This window comes from Phascolarctos cinereus, unplaced genomic scaffold (genome assembly GCF_003287225.1).
Source record: "Phascolarctos cinereus isolate Bilbo 61053 unplaced genomic scaffold, phaCin_HiC Scaffold_1;HRSCAF=81, whole genome shotgun sequence".
Taxonomy (NCBI): domain Eukaryota; kingdom Metazoa; phylum Chordata; class Mammalia; order Diprotodontia; family Phascolarctidae; genus Phascolarctos; species Phascolarctos cinereus.
This window is the reverse complement of record NW_027555514.1, coordinates 89,290,390-89,309,175: the sequence shown is the minus strand read 5'-3', so window position 1 is coordinate 89,309,175 and position 18,786 is coordinate 89,290,390. Positions and strand designations below refer to the sequence as shown.

At 36.0% G+C, this 18,786-nt stretch overlaps 1 protein-coding gene across 4 annotated transcripts in view; it reads left to right on the top strand.

Annotated features, from left to right (window-relative positions):
- ACTR3B (actin related protein 3B) overlaps positions 1-18,786 on the top strand; it is a 103,176-nt gene that overhangs the window by 18,605 nt on the left and 65,785 nt on the right. For 2 of the 4 annotated variants that reach the window (XM_021009617.2, XM_021009616.2), the window contains exons 2-3: positions 6,174-6,229; positions 14,934-15,058. In XM_021009617.2, the coding sequence (XP_020865276.1) occupies positions 6,174-6,229; positions 14,934-15,058 (181 nt within the window). The remainder of the gene's footprint in view (positions 1-6,173; positions 6,230-14,933; positions 15,059-18,786) is intronic. The other 2 variants (XM_021009618.2, XM_021009619.2) reach the window with 1 other exon arrangement.

Genomic DNA, 18,786 nt, shown 5'->3' with positions numbered 1-18,786 from the left:
ATAAAGATATTTTAATTTGTATAAATTGACAATACTGTAAGAATTTTTATTTTCAATGTTGTTGTAGTGCAGTCATGGAACATATTAGTCCTGTGGGTGTTTAAATATAGAGCAACTATGGGACTCAGTGGCCAGTTGGATGATCACTTTGGATGATCATTTTGGTTCTAGAGGCTAGAATTTGCAGCAACTGTTCCTGAATAGTATGTTTTTATGTTGTCATCAATTAAAAATTTATTTCACTTAACAAAAATCTTATTTTTTCTCATTCCCACTTCTCCCCTCCTATAAAAAAAGAAAAACAAAACCTTTGTCACAAATATTGTTATCATTTTTAAAATGTTACTGATATATGAGTAAAAATAGTCAAATACTTATGTCTTATTAGAGCTTCTGCTCTGGAGCAAGGTGTGTATATATGTAAAGTGATTCTGGGAAACATTTGAATTGTGTTGAATAATTGGGTCTCCTAAGTCAGCAGGTGTTTTCATGTTTTCTTTCATTCCCCTTTATCCACTTGCTCCTTGCAGGAATACTAGCAAGCCCTCTGCTCTCAGATGATCTCCTTTCTCTAAGCTCTTCAGTGATGATTGTCTCATTTCTGAAATTGGTGAGAAAACTTTTGGAGTAGTGGATAGTCTAGTTTTGGAATTGGTGACTGAGCAAAGAAATTACATTTCTGTGGCCGGAATAGCCCATTTAAAATACATATCTCAGTGCCTGGCACATAGTAAGCACTTAAATGCCTGTTGATTGACTGATAAAAATACATCATTTTGATCTTTTTGAAGTGGTGCCTGGTAAAGTGATGTTCCTTTATTTTCGGGAAGTGTTTGACACATAGGATACACAGAGAATCAGAGTTGGGTCACATGATCTGAAGCTTTTACTTGAAATTCTATCCTAGCTGAGCCTTTGTAGTTTTAAAAAGTCTGGCAATTCTGGTTGCTTAAGCCAAGCTATGATTCACTTTTACCTGAGACAAAGTTCTCTTTTTCTTTTTTTTTTTTTAACTGTAGGATGTTTTTAGAAGTTGGTTAGAATGGGTGCAGAATTGAATTGTCCTCCTTAATATCCTTCAATATACCTATATGGACCAGGTCAAAAATAGAAGTCTTGGAATGAGTGTGACTGCCTTGACATTAATCTAGACCTTAGAGTGCTAAATGAGAGTACTTTAAGATCTGTCACTGCATATTGTGGGATGATGACTAAATTCATAACTAGAATTAATCTGCTTTTCTCCCTTTATGCACCTTAATTTAAAAATGTTTCTTAAAATTAGTGTTAACAACATATGACTAAGTGAATTTAAAATCCTCCATTATTTTTCCAGAAAATGTTATTTATTTATTTTTAACATTCTTTTAAAACATTTTAAGCTCTAAATTTTTTCCCTCATGCCCCTTCCCCATCCACTGGGAAGGTAAAAATATGATATAAATTATACATTTGAAATCATGCAAAACACACTTCCATATTAGCCATGTTGCGAAAAAGCAAGAAAAATAAAGACAGTAAAAAAAAATTATACTTCGGTTTGCACTCAGAGTTAATCAGTTTTCTGGAGGTAGATGGCATTTTTCATTGTCATTTGGCATTGTCTTGGATCATTGTATTGCTCAAAGTAGCTGAGTCTTTTAATGGTCATCATTACAATATTGCTATTACTTTGTACAATGATCTCCTAGTTTTGTTCACTTCACTTTGCATCAGTTCATATAAGACTTACAGTTTTTCTGAAACCATTCTTCTCATCATTTCATATAGCACAATAGTATTCCATCACAATTATATACTGCAACTTGTTCAGCCATTCTCCAATTGATGGGCATCCCCTCAATTTCCAATTATTCATTATCACAAAAAGAGCTACTATAAATATTTTTTGTTTGTAAAAGTGCTTTTCCTCTTTCTTTGATCTCTTTGGGATATAGAGCTAGTAGTGATATTGCTGGGTTAAAGGGTATGTACACAGTTTTATAGCCCTTTAGGTATAGTTCCAAATCATTGTCCAGAATGGTTGGACCAGTTCACAACTCCACCAACAGTGGATTAGTGTCCTTGTTTGCCCACATCCCCTCCAGCATTTGTCATTTTCCTTTTCTGTCATGTTAGCTAATCTGATAGCTGTGAGGTGGTACATCAGAGTTGTTTAAGTTTGCATTTCTCTATTCAATAGCTATTTAGAGCATTTTTTTCACGTGACTATGGATAGCTTTTATTTCTTCTTCTGAAAATGACTTGTTCATATCCTTTGACCATTTATCATTTGGAGAATGGCTCTTTTTAAAAAAAAATTGACTTAGTTCCCTGTTTGAGAAATGAGGCCTTTATCAAGAAACTTGCTATTAAAATTTTTGATACTACTTCATTGTCTATGGTTTTTGTTGTTCACTTGTTTCATTCATATTTGACTATCTGTGACCCCATTTGGGATTTTCTTGGCAAAGATACTGGAGTCGTTTGTCATTTCCTTCTCCAGCTAATTTTACAGATGAGGAAACTGAGGCAAACAAGGTTAAGTGACTTGCCCAGGATCATATAGCTAGGAAGTGTCTGAGAGCAGATTTCAACTCAGGAAGAAAGTCTTCCTGACTGTAGGACCAGTACTTTATCTATACTGTTTTTCTATCTAAACTGTACCACCTAGCTGCCCTTTATCTCTGGTACTTTTTAGCAAAATGTAGTTTCCCTGATTTTCTCTTTTAGTTAGGTCTATTTTTAATTTTGCCTTGTCTGACATCATGCTTGCTACCTCTGCCTTTTTTTACTTCAGCTGAAGCATAATAGATTGTGTTCCAGCCCCTTATTTTAACTTTCTGTATGTCTTTCTGTTTCAAGTGTGTTTCTTGTGAACAGCATATTGTTAGATTTTGATTTCTAATCCGTTCTGTTCTCTGCTTTTGTTTTATGGGTAAGTTCATCCATTCACATTCACAGTTTTTTTTTGTGTATTTTCCTCCATCCCATTTTCTTCTGTTTATCCTTCTCTCTCTTTTTACCCTGTTCCTCCTCAAAAGTCTGTTTTACTTCTGGCCACTTAGTATTCCTTCCTTTTTAACACGCCCCACCCCTTATTCCCTTCCTTTCCTAATTCCCTGTTTGGGAATGTGTATGTATATTCTTCTCTTTTTGAACTAATTCAGATGAGTGAAGCTCAAACATTGCCTACTCCCTCTGCTTTTCCCCCTACTCTGTAAAAGTCCTTCCTTGCATGCTTCTTTTATGTGAGATAATTTCCCCCATTCTTTCTCTCTTCTCCCTTCATTGAGTGCATTGCTCTTTCTTGCTCATCTTTTTTTTTTTTAAAGATCATCCCAACATACTTAACTTGCTCCCATGTCCACGTAGAGTCCTTCTAACTACCCAATAATGATAAAATTCTTAGGTGGTACAAATACAATTTTCCCATGTAGAAATGTGAACAACTTAACCTTATTGAATCCCTTTTGTGTTTACCATTTTGTGCTTCTCTTGAATCTTGTACTGTAATGTCACATTTTATATTGAGCTCCATTTTTTTCATCAGGAGGGCTTGAAAATCCTCAATTTTTTTAAATGTCCATTTCCCCCATTGAAGGATTATACTTTTGCTGGGTAAGTTATTCATGGTTGTAATCCTAGCCTCCTTTGCCTTCCAGAATATTATATTCCAAACTCTGTGTTTTAATGTGGAAGCTGCTAAATCTTGTGTGGTTCCATCATATTTGAATGATTTCGTTCTGTCTGCTTGCAGTATTTTTTCCTTGAGCTGGGAACTCTGGAATTTGACTTTAATATTCCTGAGAGTGTTCATTTAGGGATCTCTTTCTGGAGTTGATTGGTGGATTCTTTCAATTTCTTTTTTACTCTTTGGATCTAAGATATCAGGGCAGTTTTCCTTTGTAATTTCTTGAAATATGTCTAGGCTCTTTTTTTGATCATAGCTTTCAAATAGTCCAATAATTCTTAAATGATCTCTCCTCAATCCTATTTCATTCTAATTTTATTTAACTTTATCTTTAATTGCAAGTCTGTTGTTTTTCCAATGTGGTATTTCACATTTTCTTCTATTTTTTCATTCTTTTATTGTTTTTTGATGTCCCATGAAATCACTAGCTTCCACTTTCCCAATTCCAATTTTTAAGGAATTTTTTTAGGGAGATTTTGTACCTCTTTTTGTATTTGGCCAACTCTGGTTTTTAAGGTAGTGTTTTCTTTAGTATTTTTTGTGCCTCTTTTCCTAATTTTCTTGCATCACTCAGTTCTTTTCCTAATTTTTCCCCTTCCTCTCTTATGTCTTTCTCTAATTCCCCTAGGAATTTTTGTTGGGTTTGTGCCCAATTTGCATTTTTGCTTGTGGCTGTTTTCACATTGTTGGGTTTTCTGAGTTTGCGTTTTGATCTTCCCAGCCACCAGAATAGCTTCTGATAGTCAAGTTCTTTTTGTGTGTTTGCTGTTTCTTGACTTTGAGCTTTATGTTAAGGTTGGACTGTGTTCACCTGTAGGGGGGGAAGCATTGTACCAGGCTTCCGGTTTTTTCATGCTGCTTTTTTCAGAGCCAGTTCTGGGGGTCTGCAAGTTTTTGGTGCTTCCTGGGTGGTATTTTCTTGAGAGAAGGTGGAATTATTCTGGTTTGTGCTCTGGCTTTCCCCAGTAAGAGCCTCTGCTCTCCTGCAGCCACAAGTGCTAGTGTTCCTCTTGTGAATGACCACGAGTGTTGGTGGTCCTCTTGGTCCTAAGTGTGATCCAGAACTACACATGGGCAGTGGAGTTGCCAACCAGTGCATAGTCCTGTACCCATTGTCAGCTTAGGGTCTCTTGTAATCTCTTTCCGACTAGTTGTCCCATCCCCTTACTGTCTCTCGGCTGAGCAGCTTCCTTCAGGGCCCACCACTGGTGTTGCCAATATGTGGACTCTTAGCTGGCCCCCGCATCAAAGACCTCTTCTACTGACCTCCTAAGTTGTCTTGGGCTGGAAAAACGTCTCCCTCTGGCCTTTTGTTGGCTACGCTGCTGCAGAATTTGATTTGACATGTTATGTTAAAGTTGTTTGGAGGGGAATGTTGGGAGGACTCAGCTATTATGTTCCCTCTACTCTGCTATCTTGGCTCTGAATGCCTATATTATTTTCCAAAGAATCATGTGTATAGGGTAGGTTATAATGTTGCCATATATAAGAATTTAGTGGAACATATCTTGAAATAACTTGCAAAATGGAATTAATTATAGTTTGCTGCATGTATGGCTCCTGTGACAAATTTTTATTCATTCCAGACATTAGTACAGAATGATAGATTGTTGCCCAGAACTCCTAAGTATTGTTATGAATTGCAGAGGTCCTAATAAGAAGAGAACAGCTGATGAGACTTTCCAATTTACTTCTTGTTTTCCAGCTTCTTGTATCTAGTAGATGGTTCTGTTTAAAAAGATGCATGTGTGCGTGTACACACGCGCACACACACACACACACACACACACACACACACTTTTGAGTTTAACAAATGTTTGTGGAACAGGATGTAGTAAATTAACATCTTATTTTAAATTAGACTTCTGTAGTTTGTTTTACGGAGTTTCTGAATAGAAACTTGGATGTGTTCTGAAATGAGGGAGGTAAGAAAGAAATGTTTCTAGACTGTTCTAAACTCATTTAATAGATTAGGTTTTGTTCATTCGTTTTTAGTCATGGCCAACTCTTTGTGACCCTATTTTTGGTTTTCTTGGTAAAGATACTGGCTTGATTTGCCATTTCTTTCTCCAACTCATTTTACAGATGAGGAGATTGAGGCAAACACGATTAAGCGACTTGTTCAGGGTCACACAGCTCATAAGTGTCTGAGGCCACATTTGAACTCAAGAGGAATAGTCTTTCTGACTCTGGGCCTGGTATTCTATTCACTGTCTAGCTACCTGCCCCAATAGACTAGGTACACTGTTCTAAAATAATTTAATAGAAGATTCACAAAATAATGAAGTTTGTGAAATAGAAAAGAAAATTCCAGTTAGGATATAATTTAAAAATTAGCAAAATAGTGTTTTTGGTTTTTATAAACACTTTAATTTCTAAAAATTTGGATTAAATATTTTACTTATTTCACTGTAGTTAAGTTAAATCTTGCAATTTCAGGGCTTTGGAAATATAAAAATTATTGTCATCTAAACATTTTTCAATGATTTTGTTCTTATAGGTATACCAAGCTTGGCTATGCAGGAAACACTGAGCCTCAGTTCATTATACCGTCATGTAAGTAGAAACATAAGTTTTATGTTCGTGAAGATTATGTTATCTGAAAATGTTTTGAATACACTGGTTTTCAAGTAAATGAATTGATTCTGCATTTTCCTTCATGTTACTTTGGTAGCTAGCTAGAAAGTGGTATTTTCCCTGACTCTTTGTCATCCTGAATTTACTCTTAGGTTCTTATAAGTATTTGTTAGAGTTTCCTAGTTTTTTCTTTACTTCTATTTCAGTTGCCCTTAATCATGGTTCCTGGGATTTCAACTTGTAACTAAATTTAGCTAGTGTTTTGCTTAGAGATACCTATAATTTCATTTAGAAATACCTATGTGACCTGGGAAATGTGCCTATCTATCCTTGAAATGAACTGGCAACTTCAAATAAAAGAATAGTTTTCATTTTTAGTAATAATTTTTTGGGCCAAATTAGTTTGCATTACTCTCTTTGTTGAAGGAGTACTCTCTCTCTTTCTCTGTCTCTCTTTTTCTGTATATTTATAATCATTTTTAGTCAGTAAATGGAGGGCTATTGGCCTAAATTAAGAGGGCCCATAGACCTTTCTGGACAGTTAGGTGGTACAATAGAGTGCTAGTCCTGGAGTCAGAAAGACTTATCTTCATGAGTTCAAATCTGGCCTCAGACATTTACTAGTGTGTAACCCTGGGCAAGTCACTTAACCCAGTTTGCCTCAGTTTCCTCATCTGTAAAATGAGCTGGAGAAGGAAAGTAGCGAATTACTCTAGTATCTCTGCCAAGAAAACCGCAAATGAGATCGCAAAAAGTCAAACACAATTGAGACTGCTGAACAACAGCAACAGGGATAGAATCTGCAGGTCTCTGTAGTTAGCATAGTGCCTCCAGCACTTAGTACAGTGCCTGGCACATAGTTGGTACTTAATAAATGTTTATTCAATTGGATTGAATGAAAATAAACAACCATTTTTACAGTGGAGAGCCTTAGTGATGGATTATTTAGAGATAAATGTAAAAGTAGAGGTACTCAAAATGTAAGTAACATAAAATATACTGTAATTTTGGCATAGTTGACAGTATGGCTTGGGATGAGGGACAGAAGTTGTCTTGATCTTCCTGGTGAGAGAAGGGCCGCCCTTCTTTCTTCTCCTCCCTTGCCTTTTGCCAAAGGTGAGCTTTTGGAGGGTGGGGCAGTGGGTGGGCCTGATAGCATCAAACTATATCCAGATGCTGTTTGGAGGATTATTGATTGCAAGAAGACTGATCATTACTAGGGGAGAACTAGAAATGAGTCAAATTCAGATGTTCACAGGGACTAAGTGGGAGCAAAGAAAATAATGAATGAACTAAATGAATGAATTAATGAAAAAAAAATTATTAAGCACTCACTATATGCCAAGTTCTGTGTTGAGTGCTGGAAGCAGAAGTACAAAAGTCAGATGGTCTTTCTCCTCAAGGAGCTTACGTTTTAATAAGGGGGATGTAGTAGGGTGCAACTCAACGACAAATAGTGATGCCTGGAGATCTTTCAGGTGCTGGCCTGGTGGTCTAGAGTTTAGACTCTAGATGACAGAGCAGCAGGGTGAATGACTGAATCTAGTCATCTGGAGGGGTGTATAGGCAGATGAATAATGAGGTCTTGTTTTTTTGAGAGTGTGTCAGCAGTCTAGATGGCAAAGAATGGTGGTCCAGAGGACTCATTGGGAGGACAAGTGGGAAGGCCCAGTGGATTTAGATGAGATGTTTGCCTATCTTTCTGTGACATGAATGAATGAATATGCAGATCAAATATGAGCTGTGGAAGTTTTATTAGAGGAAAATCCTTAGGATTTAACCTGGCACATCTATCAAAAGAGAAGAGTCTGCGACCTCCAAATGACACAAGGGTTACATTTTGAGGACTTGACCAGGTTTACTGATTTTATTTTTTGAGTCTAGGCTACCAGTACAAGTCAGGCCACTTTCTTACAAACACTTGTGACCCGAGGGAGCATCGTACAAATTGTATGTTGTGGGGTGAGTGGCCATCATTGTTGCTTAGCTATTGAAAAGCTAGTACTTAATGATAGGTATAGACTCACATCTGGAGGCCCTCAAGATTGTATCTCAGGGGAGATTTGTATATCAGGGGAGAAATGGGTCTGCAAATTGTTTTTGACATGTGGATTATGAAAAAATAGAAAAGTTAAAGAACAAAATTTCTTAGGGCTTATTTAGGGAAAAGACATCTCATCTGGCAGACCTGAATAATCTGGTCAGTAAAAAACATGCTCCATACTGAAGCCAAATATAGTTCAATGGACTCTGATACTGTATGGAGATGAAATATCCCGTATGATCATTTAATTCTTTTTATTCTGATTCTATACCATCTGATTAGTAATTTGGTTTTATAGTTACTTGGATACTTGGAGAGTGTGCCCTGTATAGTAGATATTAGTGTTTTGATAACTAGAAAGATATATATATCCTCATTGTAAATGAATAAATTGGCATTTTAGTTTATGAATCAATTTCTTGTGAGGTTGGCTGTCACAATATCAATATCATTTACCTGATGACTGGTATCCATTTTAAGCTGATCAAATTGAATTTCTGATTTTCTGCACATCAGAGTGTGAGAGATCCATGACCATACCAAATCCTCCAGACTGAGTTACCTTGTGAAGCCTAACTTGTTTTATTTTGTTGCTGTCATTTTTATTTTCTTAAACTTAAATTTATTTTTAAAAAATTCTGACTACAAACACCAAATAAAATGGGCATTTATGTTTGGAAATAGAGGATAGAACTCCCCCCCAAAAAGATTGTACTTGAAACTGCAAATCTCTATTGTGTACAGTTTGTTTTTTCATTTTAAATATATAATAAATTCAACATATAACTTTTAAAATTGTCCTGCTTGACTTTATTTCTGCCCTTCCTTCTGTTCTCTTTTATGTATTTAAAAAATGTTTTTGTGGTGGTCTTTTCTTTCTTTTTTTTTTTGACTACGCTATCCTAACCACTCCACTGCCTCTAAATTGAAAAAAAACACCCTTGTTATTATTTTTTTGATGAACAAATTTGTATTTTTCTGTTTCCCCTCTCCCTCTCCATTGGAAAAGGAAAAAGAAAATCAAAACCCTTGTAACAAATAAGCATACTCAAGCAAAAAAAAGGAAAATTCCCACATTGACCATGTCCTGAGATACAGGACATTCCAAAAGCCAGTGTAGTTTTATGCTGTTGAAGCTTACATCTTGAGTCTCTCACCTCATTGGTCCTCTGGAATTATGGTCATTAAATTAATCAGTTATTAAGTGTTTCAACGTTGTTTGTCTTTTTAGTTGTTCTCCTGGTTATTTACCAGTTCCTATAAGCCTTGCCAGGTATGTTTGAAACCATACCTTATCATAGTTTCTTACAGCACAATAACGTTCCAATAGTCATTTACCATAATTTGTTCAGTCATTCTCTAGTTAGACCTCCTTCCGCTTAGGTTTCAGCTCTTTGCTATAAAAAAATGCTGTTACAAATGTTTTTGTACATAAGGGTCCTTTTTCCTTTTTCCTTGATCATTTTGGGGTATAAGCCCAGTAGTGATATATTTGGGTCACTGGTTAGTGACTTTGGAGGGTATAGTTTCAAATTGCTTTCCAGAATAGTTGGATCAATTCCCATCTCTACCAACATTTTATTAATGTGCTTGCTTTCTCATAGCCCCTCCAACAGTTGTCATTTTGGGGAAGTGACAATTTATCTTTTGGTGAAATTAGTCTAACATTTCTGGAGAGAGAGGCAAGTGTCCTAATGGATAAATATATTGGCTTTTAGATGAAACTTTATTTTTTGTTGTCACATCAGATATGTGATAGAGAACCATTTATGTGCATACACACACACACACACACACACACACACACATATATATGTATATTTCTCCCCCCCCCAGGCAGTTGGGGTTAAGTGACTTGCCCAGGGTCACACAGCTAGTAAGTGTCAAGTATCTGAGGCTAGATTTGAACTTGGGTCCTCCTGACTCCAAGGCCAGAGCTCTATTCGCTGTGCCACCTAGCTGCCCCGAGAACCATTTTTATGAACTTGAGTAAAAATTTTAATTGAATTCCATATATTTTAGTATTTTAATGAAATTTGTAGTTCTGCGCTCTTGTTCTTTCTGGCTTCTTATTTTATGGGATTTAGAAGTATAGAACCTTAGTTTTAGAAGGCACCTTAGAGGGCATTTTCCAATTTTTTTGACCTTGGTATAGCTTTGAGAGTTGTTGATCACTTTATTCTTGCTACTGATTCCTCTTGATTTTTATGATGCTGCTCTCTGCTTGTTTTCTTCCTGTCTTTCTGACTATTCCTTTTGTTCCCTTTCCAGTTCTTCTTCTGTGTCATCCCAGCTGATTATGCGTGTTCTTCAAGCTCTCTTGGGTTCTTGTTGAGCTATACTATCTTACTCAGTGATCTTCTCAACTCCAGTGGGTCAGATTAATATTCTTATGCAGATGATTCCTAGATCTTTATATCTAGTGCTAGTTTCTTTTGTGTGCTATAATCATATGTCAAAAACTGCATTTTGGGGACAGCTAGATGGCTCAGTGAATAGAGCACTGGCCCTTGAGTCAGGAGGACCTGAGTCAAATTCGGCCTCAGACACTTGATACTCAATAGCTGTGTGACCCTGGGCAAGTCACTTAACCCCAATTGCCTAGCCAAAAAAACCCCCCAAAAACCCAAAAATCAAAACTGCATTTTGAACTGGATGTCCCATAGGCATTTCAAATTTATTATATCCAAAACAGAATATGTTAACTTTTAAAATTTAAATTAAGCACATTCAGATTTAAAATATTACTTATTTAATTTTATCTCATCTTTTCTAAATGTATGCTTTGTATATATTTTATAATCTTTAATTCATAGTACAGTAGTACATATATAATTTACAAATAAATATTCATAATCGGAATTGTGTATTGAAAAATTTGTTTTAAATTGGAGTGGAGATAGGTCTCCAAAAACATTTGGAAATAACTGCTGTATAAAACCACTGCAATAGCTGAGAGATTTAATTTGAACTTATGTTCTGTTTGCTTAGTGTCTGTCACAAGTTTTTTTGTGTCACTGAATGGAACAACCAGTGTAGATGGATCTTTTGATTTTTATTCAGTAGACAACTTTAGCCAATAATTTACCTGTAACTCTGAGCATTCTTCTGTCTCCATTCATAGCTCTTGTTTTCTGTACCCTCAGATGAATTTCTGACTTAATCTTATTTTTCAGCCCAGTTTTCTAGACTAATTTCCAGCACTGACTCCTTCCATCACTCTCACTAGTATATCCATTGTTGTTGTTGTTCAGTCATTTCTTGTCCTGTTGACTTTTTGTGACCCCATTTGGGGTTTTCTTAGCAAAGATACTGGAGTGGTTTGCCTCTTTCCTTCACTGGCTTATGTACAGATGAGGAAACTGAGGCAGACAGGGTTAAGTGACTTGCCCAGGTTCACAAAGCTAGTAAGTGTCTGGGGCTATATTTGAACTCATGTAACTGAGTCTTCCTCACTCTAGGCCTGGCACTGTATCCATTCCACCACCTAACTGGCTAGAAAGGTCTGTGGGGCTTCTTAATTTAGGTACTCTCTTCACTGTGCCACCTAGTATATTCTTAGCCCTTCTGTATTTGTTGTCTCCATGGTCTTTCAAATCTAAACCTGAAAGGATATGGAACTAGTAGTACATTGAGAGTCTGTAGTGAAGAGGGTGCTAGACTGGGGAACTTTTATTCTTTTTCATCTTTCCTATCCTCCTTCTCTTAGTCACCTGAAGAAACAGTATTTTTGGTCAAGAAGTCTTTAGTTTCCCCTTAATTTTCCCCCTTATAAGTGAATAGTTAGCTTTGATGAAGTGGGCACTTACAGAAATTTAAGATAACTTATTTATTTCAACAGTTTTTTAGTTTTTTGAAATTTTTTTAAAGAATGTTTTGTGAACAGTTATTTCAAAGTACTATCCCATCAGCATCTTATTTGGCTCAATTAATAATAGCTAATAATAGTGAACATTTGTATAGCACTTACTGTGTGTCAGGCAATTCTGAAGTCTGCATTAAAAGCTTTCCACCAGAAGGATGATTCTGCAGGGATGAGTAAATTTTAGATGTACTTTGTGCTAGCAGAGAACATAAACAGAAATACGACTTAATAATTCTGTCTCTGTGATAGTATCTTTAGTGTTCAGCCAGTGCTCTCTTTGATCTTGATCTTTAGCTCTGAATAAATAGTAGACAATATAAAAACAAACAAACAAACAAACAACCACAAACCAAATCTCCCAGGAATATGGGAAACCAAAACTGGCCTGACTGTGTTAAAGTGGTGATGAACTAAAATTAAATAACATTGCACAATTTTCCAGTCAGTTAGAGTGTTTTGATTTTACGAAATCATCTGACATCTTTTGTGTGGAACCAATTAAATGAATTCCCATTCGGTGGTTTAATTTAAAACATTAAATATCCATATAGTTTGCTACATTTTGAGAGTTAAGGATTTTCTTTTAAACCCTTACTTTCCCTGACCAACCAAATTGGAAAGATGGGGAGGGAATGTTTGGAACAGGACATGTAGACAAATAAGTTTGATACAAGTTAGAATGTTGTAAAGACTGAGTGCTCTTGAACAATTTTAGTAGAGAGCTTTTTTCATCTGGGAGTTTGGGGCATGAGAAGAGGTATCATGGAGCATATGATACTCAAACTGAGCCTCAAAAGGAGAGGATTGAAACAGGCAGAGATGAAGAGGAAGTACATTCCAGGGATAGGAGAACCATCTGCACAGCTGTGTGGAGGGAGAGAAGTATAAGGTAAAATCAAGGCAGAGGTAATACTGTTTGAGATATTTAGTGTATGAAGGAACGTAGTGTGAAACAAGGCCATGAAATTAGGTAGTGTCAAGTCAGTAAATATTTATTAAATGCTTATTATGTTCAAGGCGCTGTGCTAGGCATTAAATATACAGAAGCTGTCCAAGCAAAAAGATAATTGCTGTCCAAGCAAAAAGATAATCCCTGCCCTCAAGGAGCTTACATTCAAATGGGGAAAGACAAGGCATGAAAAGAACACTGAAATGGATTTGGAGTATAGAGTGGGGATAAAATTCATGGAGTCAAGAGCTAAGCTTGGAGAGGAATGAACGAGTGAACATGGCTGGCCTGGGTACTTCCTTATAATGGAGGTTCCAGTAGTCACCTACCAAACAGGAAATTACTTCAGGGGACCAGGGATTTTCCTCGTTGAGAAGGCTGCTGGGACATGGTAGAGAACGAACTTTCTATCTGACTGGAGAGTCAGGAGTTGAGCCTGGAGAGGAATGAAAGAGTGGAGGAGATTGGCATGTTTTAAATGCTGGAGTAAGGGTTTTATATTTTATGTGATAGACAACAGGGAGCTTCTGAAGGTTTTTGAGTAGCAGAGTGATATGGTCAGGTTTGTGCATTTTCATTCTATCATAAATACTGTAAGGGCAGTATAATTCTATTAATATATTTTAGGATCGCATTTAAATAAGAACAGTGTAGGTATAGAGAAGAATATTTAAACATGTAATAATCACATTTGTGACTTTAGATAAAGAGTTACCAGATAAAGGCACTTCAAGCATAATGCTCATGAATTTACAGGGAAATATATAGTTTTAGGGAAGACTTGAACAACATTTTTGAGGAAATTGAACTCTGGATAAATAAATATGTTTTACACCAGAGGTGAAGCTTAGTTTTGTTATACACTGTCATATGCGTGGGGTTAATAGTTTATTTAAAATAATGTGCTTTTTATGTAGTGCTGTGCTTTAGGTTGTTGTTTATCTTGGTCACTGGTGGCTTAAAACCCTCTAGGCAGTGTTGTCCTTTAACTGGTTGATGTTACTATTTCCTTTTAATGGGAAACTTCTACATATCTATAGGTTCAAGTCAAGTCAGCAAGCAGATTTATTAAGCACTGCATACTACGTGCCAATCACTGCTTCCAGGGGCTGGGAGTACAAATATGAGCAGAAAGAAAGACAGTCCCTGTTCTCAAGGAGCTTACATTCTTTATTTATAAGGCACTTACATTCTAAAGGGGGAAGATAACACATGAAAAGGAGATGAAAAGGGTTGGGTAGGGGAGGTGAAGGTACCTGAAGTAGTACATTGTAAAGAAAGCCTGGGAGGCTGGAGTGAAGCCTGGAGAGAAAGGATGGGGCTGGCCTGGGCCTCCTCTTTAAAGTGGAGGTTCTTCAAAAAGGATACTAAAAACCTATATTGATTTAGTCTTGCTCAGAATCATACTTAATTGATGATGATTTTTAAGCATTTTTTCCTTTTTACTTACCATTTACATCCTGTGACTCAGTCTGTATTTTTATTTTCTAGCATTCTTGATATGTTTTAACCCAGGAACTTTTCATTTACTTGTCCTAAAGAAGTTTTCAGAATAATAATGGGAGATTCAACTATGCATCTTCTGTCGACATTAATAGCAGCTGAATGGATTAGTCTCTTTGAACTATACTGAAAATAACAGATGTTTTTCATGAATCTCTTGTAGCATGTTTCCTGAATGATTTTTCGGAGGGGGTGGTTGTAAGGGAAAGGAAAAGGAGTAGTGATTGAAATTGCACATTGTATTTAAGAATTACATTGCATTAACCTTGTTCATTTAAGTGATTGATGTTCATGCTGGACATTTTTGTGCTTTTGTTTTAAGGTATTGCTATCAGAGAATCAGCAAAAGTAGTTGACCAGGCCCAAAGGAGAGTACTGAGGGGAGTTGATGACCTTGACTTTTTCATAGGAGATGAAGCCATAGATAAACCTACATATGCTACAAAGGTAAAATTGAAACAGAAGCTTAGAGTTGATTCTTGACTGCATTAATGGAAGGGAGACGTAGAGTGATTGATGCAAGGTGGTAGATAATCTGCCAATTTTTGGGGGGGAATTTGGTATGTTTTTGTAATTATTTTTCAAAATATGTTTATCTCATCTGGGAAATAACACTAAAGATGACATAATGAAGCAGTACTCTACATGTTATCCCACTTATGTGGTTAGTTTAAAACTAACCATTTCAACAATAAATATAAATAAAAAGAAACTTCTTTTATTTGAAAAAACACATTAGATATAATTTAAATTTTATACAAGATGGATCTGTCTGTAAGCTTCTAGGATTTCTAGTAGGTACATTTTTCTTTTTTTTTTTTCATAGACCAGCTTATAGCTTTAGAGGGGAAGAGGCCTTAGAGGTCATCTAGTCCAGGTGTCTCTTTTTACAGATGAGGAAACTGAGGCTCAGAGAAGTTAAGTGACTTCTGCAAAATCTCCCTCACTTTCTGATCTAGACAGACTGATTTGATTACAAATCCTGTTTCCAAATCCAGGACTTTTCCCACCATATCACATTACATCTCTGTATGGTTGAATTATAGTAGCATCTTCTGGAAGGCTTCTTTGCTGATATAGTAATACACATTTACTTTTATATGTGTATAAATAATTCATAATTCTTATGCTTTGAAGAAATATCGCATGTATATGCTCATGCCTTAGTTAAACAACCAAAATTGCCTCTCAGAAAAATCTTGTATTTGTTTCAAAGTTGTCTTCTATAAACTGTTGGTACCCTACTAAAATTTGTCTGGGTAACATTCCTCCCCCCACTCTCCACCACCCCAGGATTCTTGACAGAAATGAAGTAGATAGTGTTTTGTGTATTCATACTCTTTGACCTGAAGTTTGATCAATATGCTTGTTGAGTTGGGTAATCATTGTAAAGTGACAGAGTATCAGAGGTTTGAAAAGGATTGCAAGTGATCTTAACTCTACTTCTAGTCATTGCTTTACCTAAATCCCTAGACTTTTTTTAGTAACTCCAGAGAAGGAAGCCTCTCTTGCCAAAACATTTCAGTGACAAATAGTTCTTCTAGTCTAGAATTTCTACGTGATATCTAAATACTCTCCTGATTCCATTTTTTTCCCCTTTTTGAAAATGGCAAATCCTGGATGTTCCCTAAGGTTATTTTTGCAATCTGTGACATTTAAGATTCTGTGAAACTTACTCTACCTAATTCCTTTTGATGGAGTCATCAGGAATCAAGCCTTTTTGAATAGGGTTCAAAATGCACTACTTTATTTGGAATTCTATGACAGTGCTACAGTGGGGAACTAGGATATTTTGATCAACATCTATTCATTATCATTTTATGTATTTGAGATTATTTTAAAACAGTTTTTATTTTATTTCTCTGTGAGATCAATAATCCTGATTTCTTTTGTATTTTTCATAAGCGTTATCTTGTAGCCCTTTAATGTTATTTATTTTTCTGTGTTTCATCTTGAAGTTTCCTGTATCTCACTCAGATTGTGGGTTCTGGAAAACTCTAAAATGCCTGACAAGTATTTAGTGGAGTGAGTTACCTTTCTATTTATTATGTATCTTATATTATTTATTTACATATTCTCTCTCCTATTAGTAAATAACCTCCTTGAGGTTAGGGACTGTTTTTGTATATTTGTTTTTTGCATTTCCTTTTTTCCTTAGTAGTTAGTACATGATAAGTGCTTAATATATGCTTGTTGATTATTTAATGATATGTATTCTATTCTTTATTCAGCCTGATATCATTCTTAGTTTTTTAAAACAGTAACAATAATATTAGGAGGCAGAAATAGCACTTGTATTTTAGCCAGGTATGTTACATTACTCTTTTACCAGATGTATGTGTGTATGTAAAGATGTGCATATAGTTTGAGGACATATGATTAATGATTCTTATAAATGAATCTGCAATGGCCACCGTATGACCAGTGACCATGTTATTATATGGTGTACTTGTATATGTCTAATGTAAGACAGCGAGTTTGCCAGAGTGGATAGAATGCTGGGCTTGGAATCAAGAAGACCTGAATGCAAATGTGGTCTCAGAACTTAATATTTGCTTGACCCTGGGCAAGTCACTTAATCTCTGTTTTGCTCAGTTTCCCTAGTTTACAAATGAGGAAACTGAGGCTCATAAAGTGAGGATAATAATAGCACCTATCTCCTGGGGTTATTGAGAGGATCAAATGAGATAATAATTATAAAGCACTTAGCACAGTGTCTGGTATGTAGTAAGTACTGCTACATAAGTGCTAGTTATTGTTATTATTGTTATATTATTTAAAAACGTGTTCTTATATTTTTGTGTCATGCTTTGGAATACTCATTAATCATTTCCCCAAACTTGTGGGGTTTTTTGTTTGTTTGTTTTGCTTTATTCTAAGTGAATTACCTTGAATTTCTCTGTTAAATATCATTCTATTTATCCTTTTACTTCTAATGTTTGTCAAAGTAATTTTCAATTCTAATCTTATCTCAGAGGTTCTCAGCCACTTCTTTTAGTTTGGTATCATTAGCAACAATCTCCATCATACATAATTGGTTAAAATATTAGTAGTATGGGAACCTAAGACCATCCCCTATGGAACATTCCTTAGTCTACATTCTGCCTGCCTTTACCAACTCATGTTAAACTGTTGAAACTTTTTTGAGTAAGACTTTCCAACCAAATGTATATTCATCTAATGTTAAGCCATCATGTTTTCTTAGTTTGTTAATACTGAAAGTTATTAGGAATGAATTTAAAGTACTGTTTAACATAAAGGGCAGCTAAGTGGACCAGTGGATAGAGTGCTTGGTCTGGAGTCAGGAAGACTCATCTTTGTGAGTTCAAATCTGTCCTGAGACACTTTCTAGCAGTGTGACCCTGGGCAAATCACTTACCCCTGTCTGCCTCAGTTTCCTCATCGGTAAAATGAGCTGAAGAAGGAAATGGCAAACCACTTCAGTATCTTTGCCAAGAAAATCCCAAATAGGGTCATGAAGTATGAGACATGACTGAAAACAACTACACAATAAGAAAAATTTAACAAGATATGCCATCAGCAGTGGAAACAAAATAATGATTAATTTTTGTTCCTGCTTTATCCAAAGCTGTCTCACTCTCATTTAACTTCTCCTGATAACTTCATGTCAGGGTAGCTCAGGAGTGGGGAATCTGCAGCCTTGAGGCCACATGTGGTCCTGTAGGTCCTCAAGTGCAGCCCTTTTACTGAATCCATACTTCACAGAACAAATCCTCTTAATAAAAGAATTTGTTCTGTAAAACTTGGACTCAGTCAAAAGACCATACCCAAGGACCTAGAAGGCCATGAGGCTGCAGCTTCCCTACCCCAGATTTAGCTCCTTTGATGCCCAACATATGGGCTACTTATTTTTTGTGTATTGCTTGGGATTGTTCAGCTGAAGAACTATGTTCTCCAAGGTATTGACTTTGGAGTTTGAAGGGTATAAGAAGGACAAATTACATGTGCCAATTGTGATTTTTTTTGGGAGAAAGATTTCACTGTTTCTAAGAGTTGGTTTAACACAGTATAACATAGCCTTATGTTTGTTCTAACCTTAATTAACACCAGCTTATATGTTTTGTTCAGAATAGGGTTAAAGTAATTATTTTTAAGGTGAATGTAAGTAAATAACTGACCCCCAAAGTATGGGATATCATGAAGTTTTGTTCTGT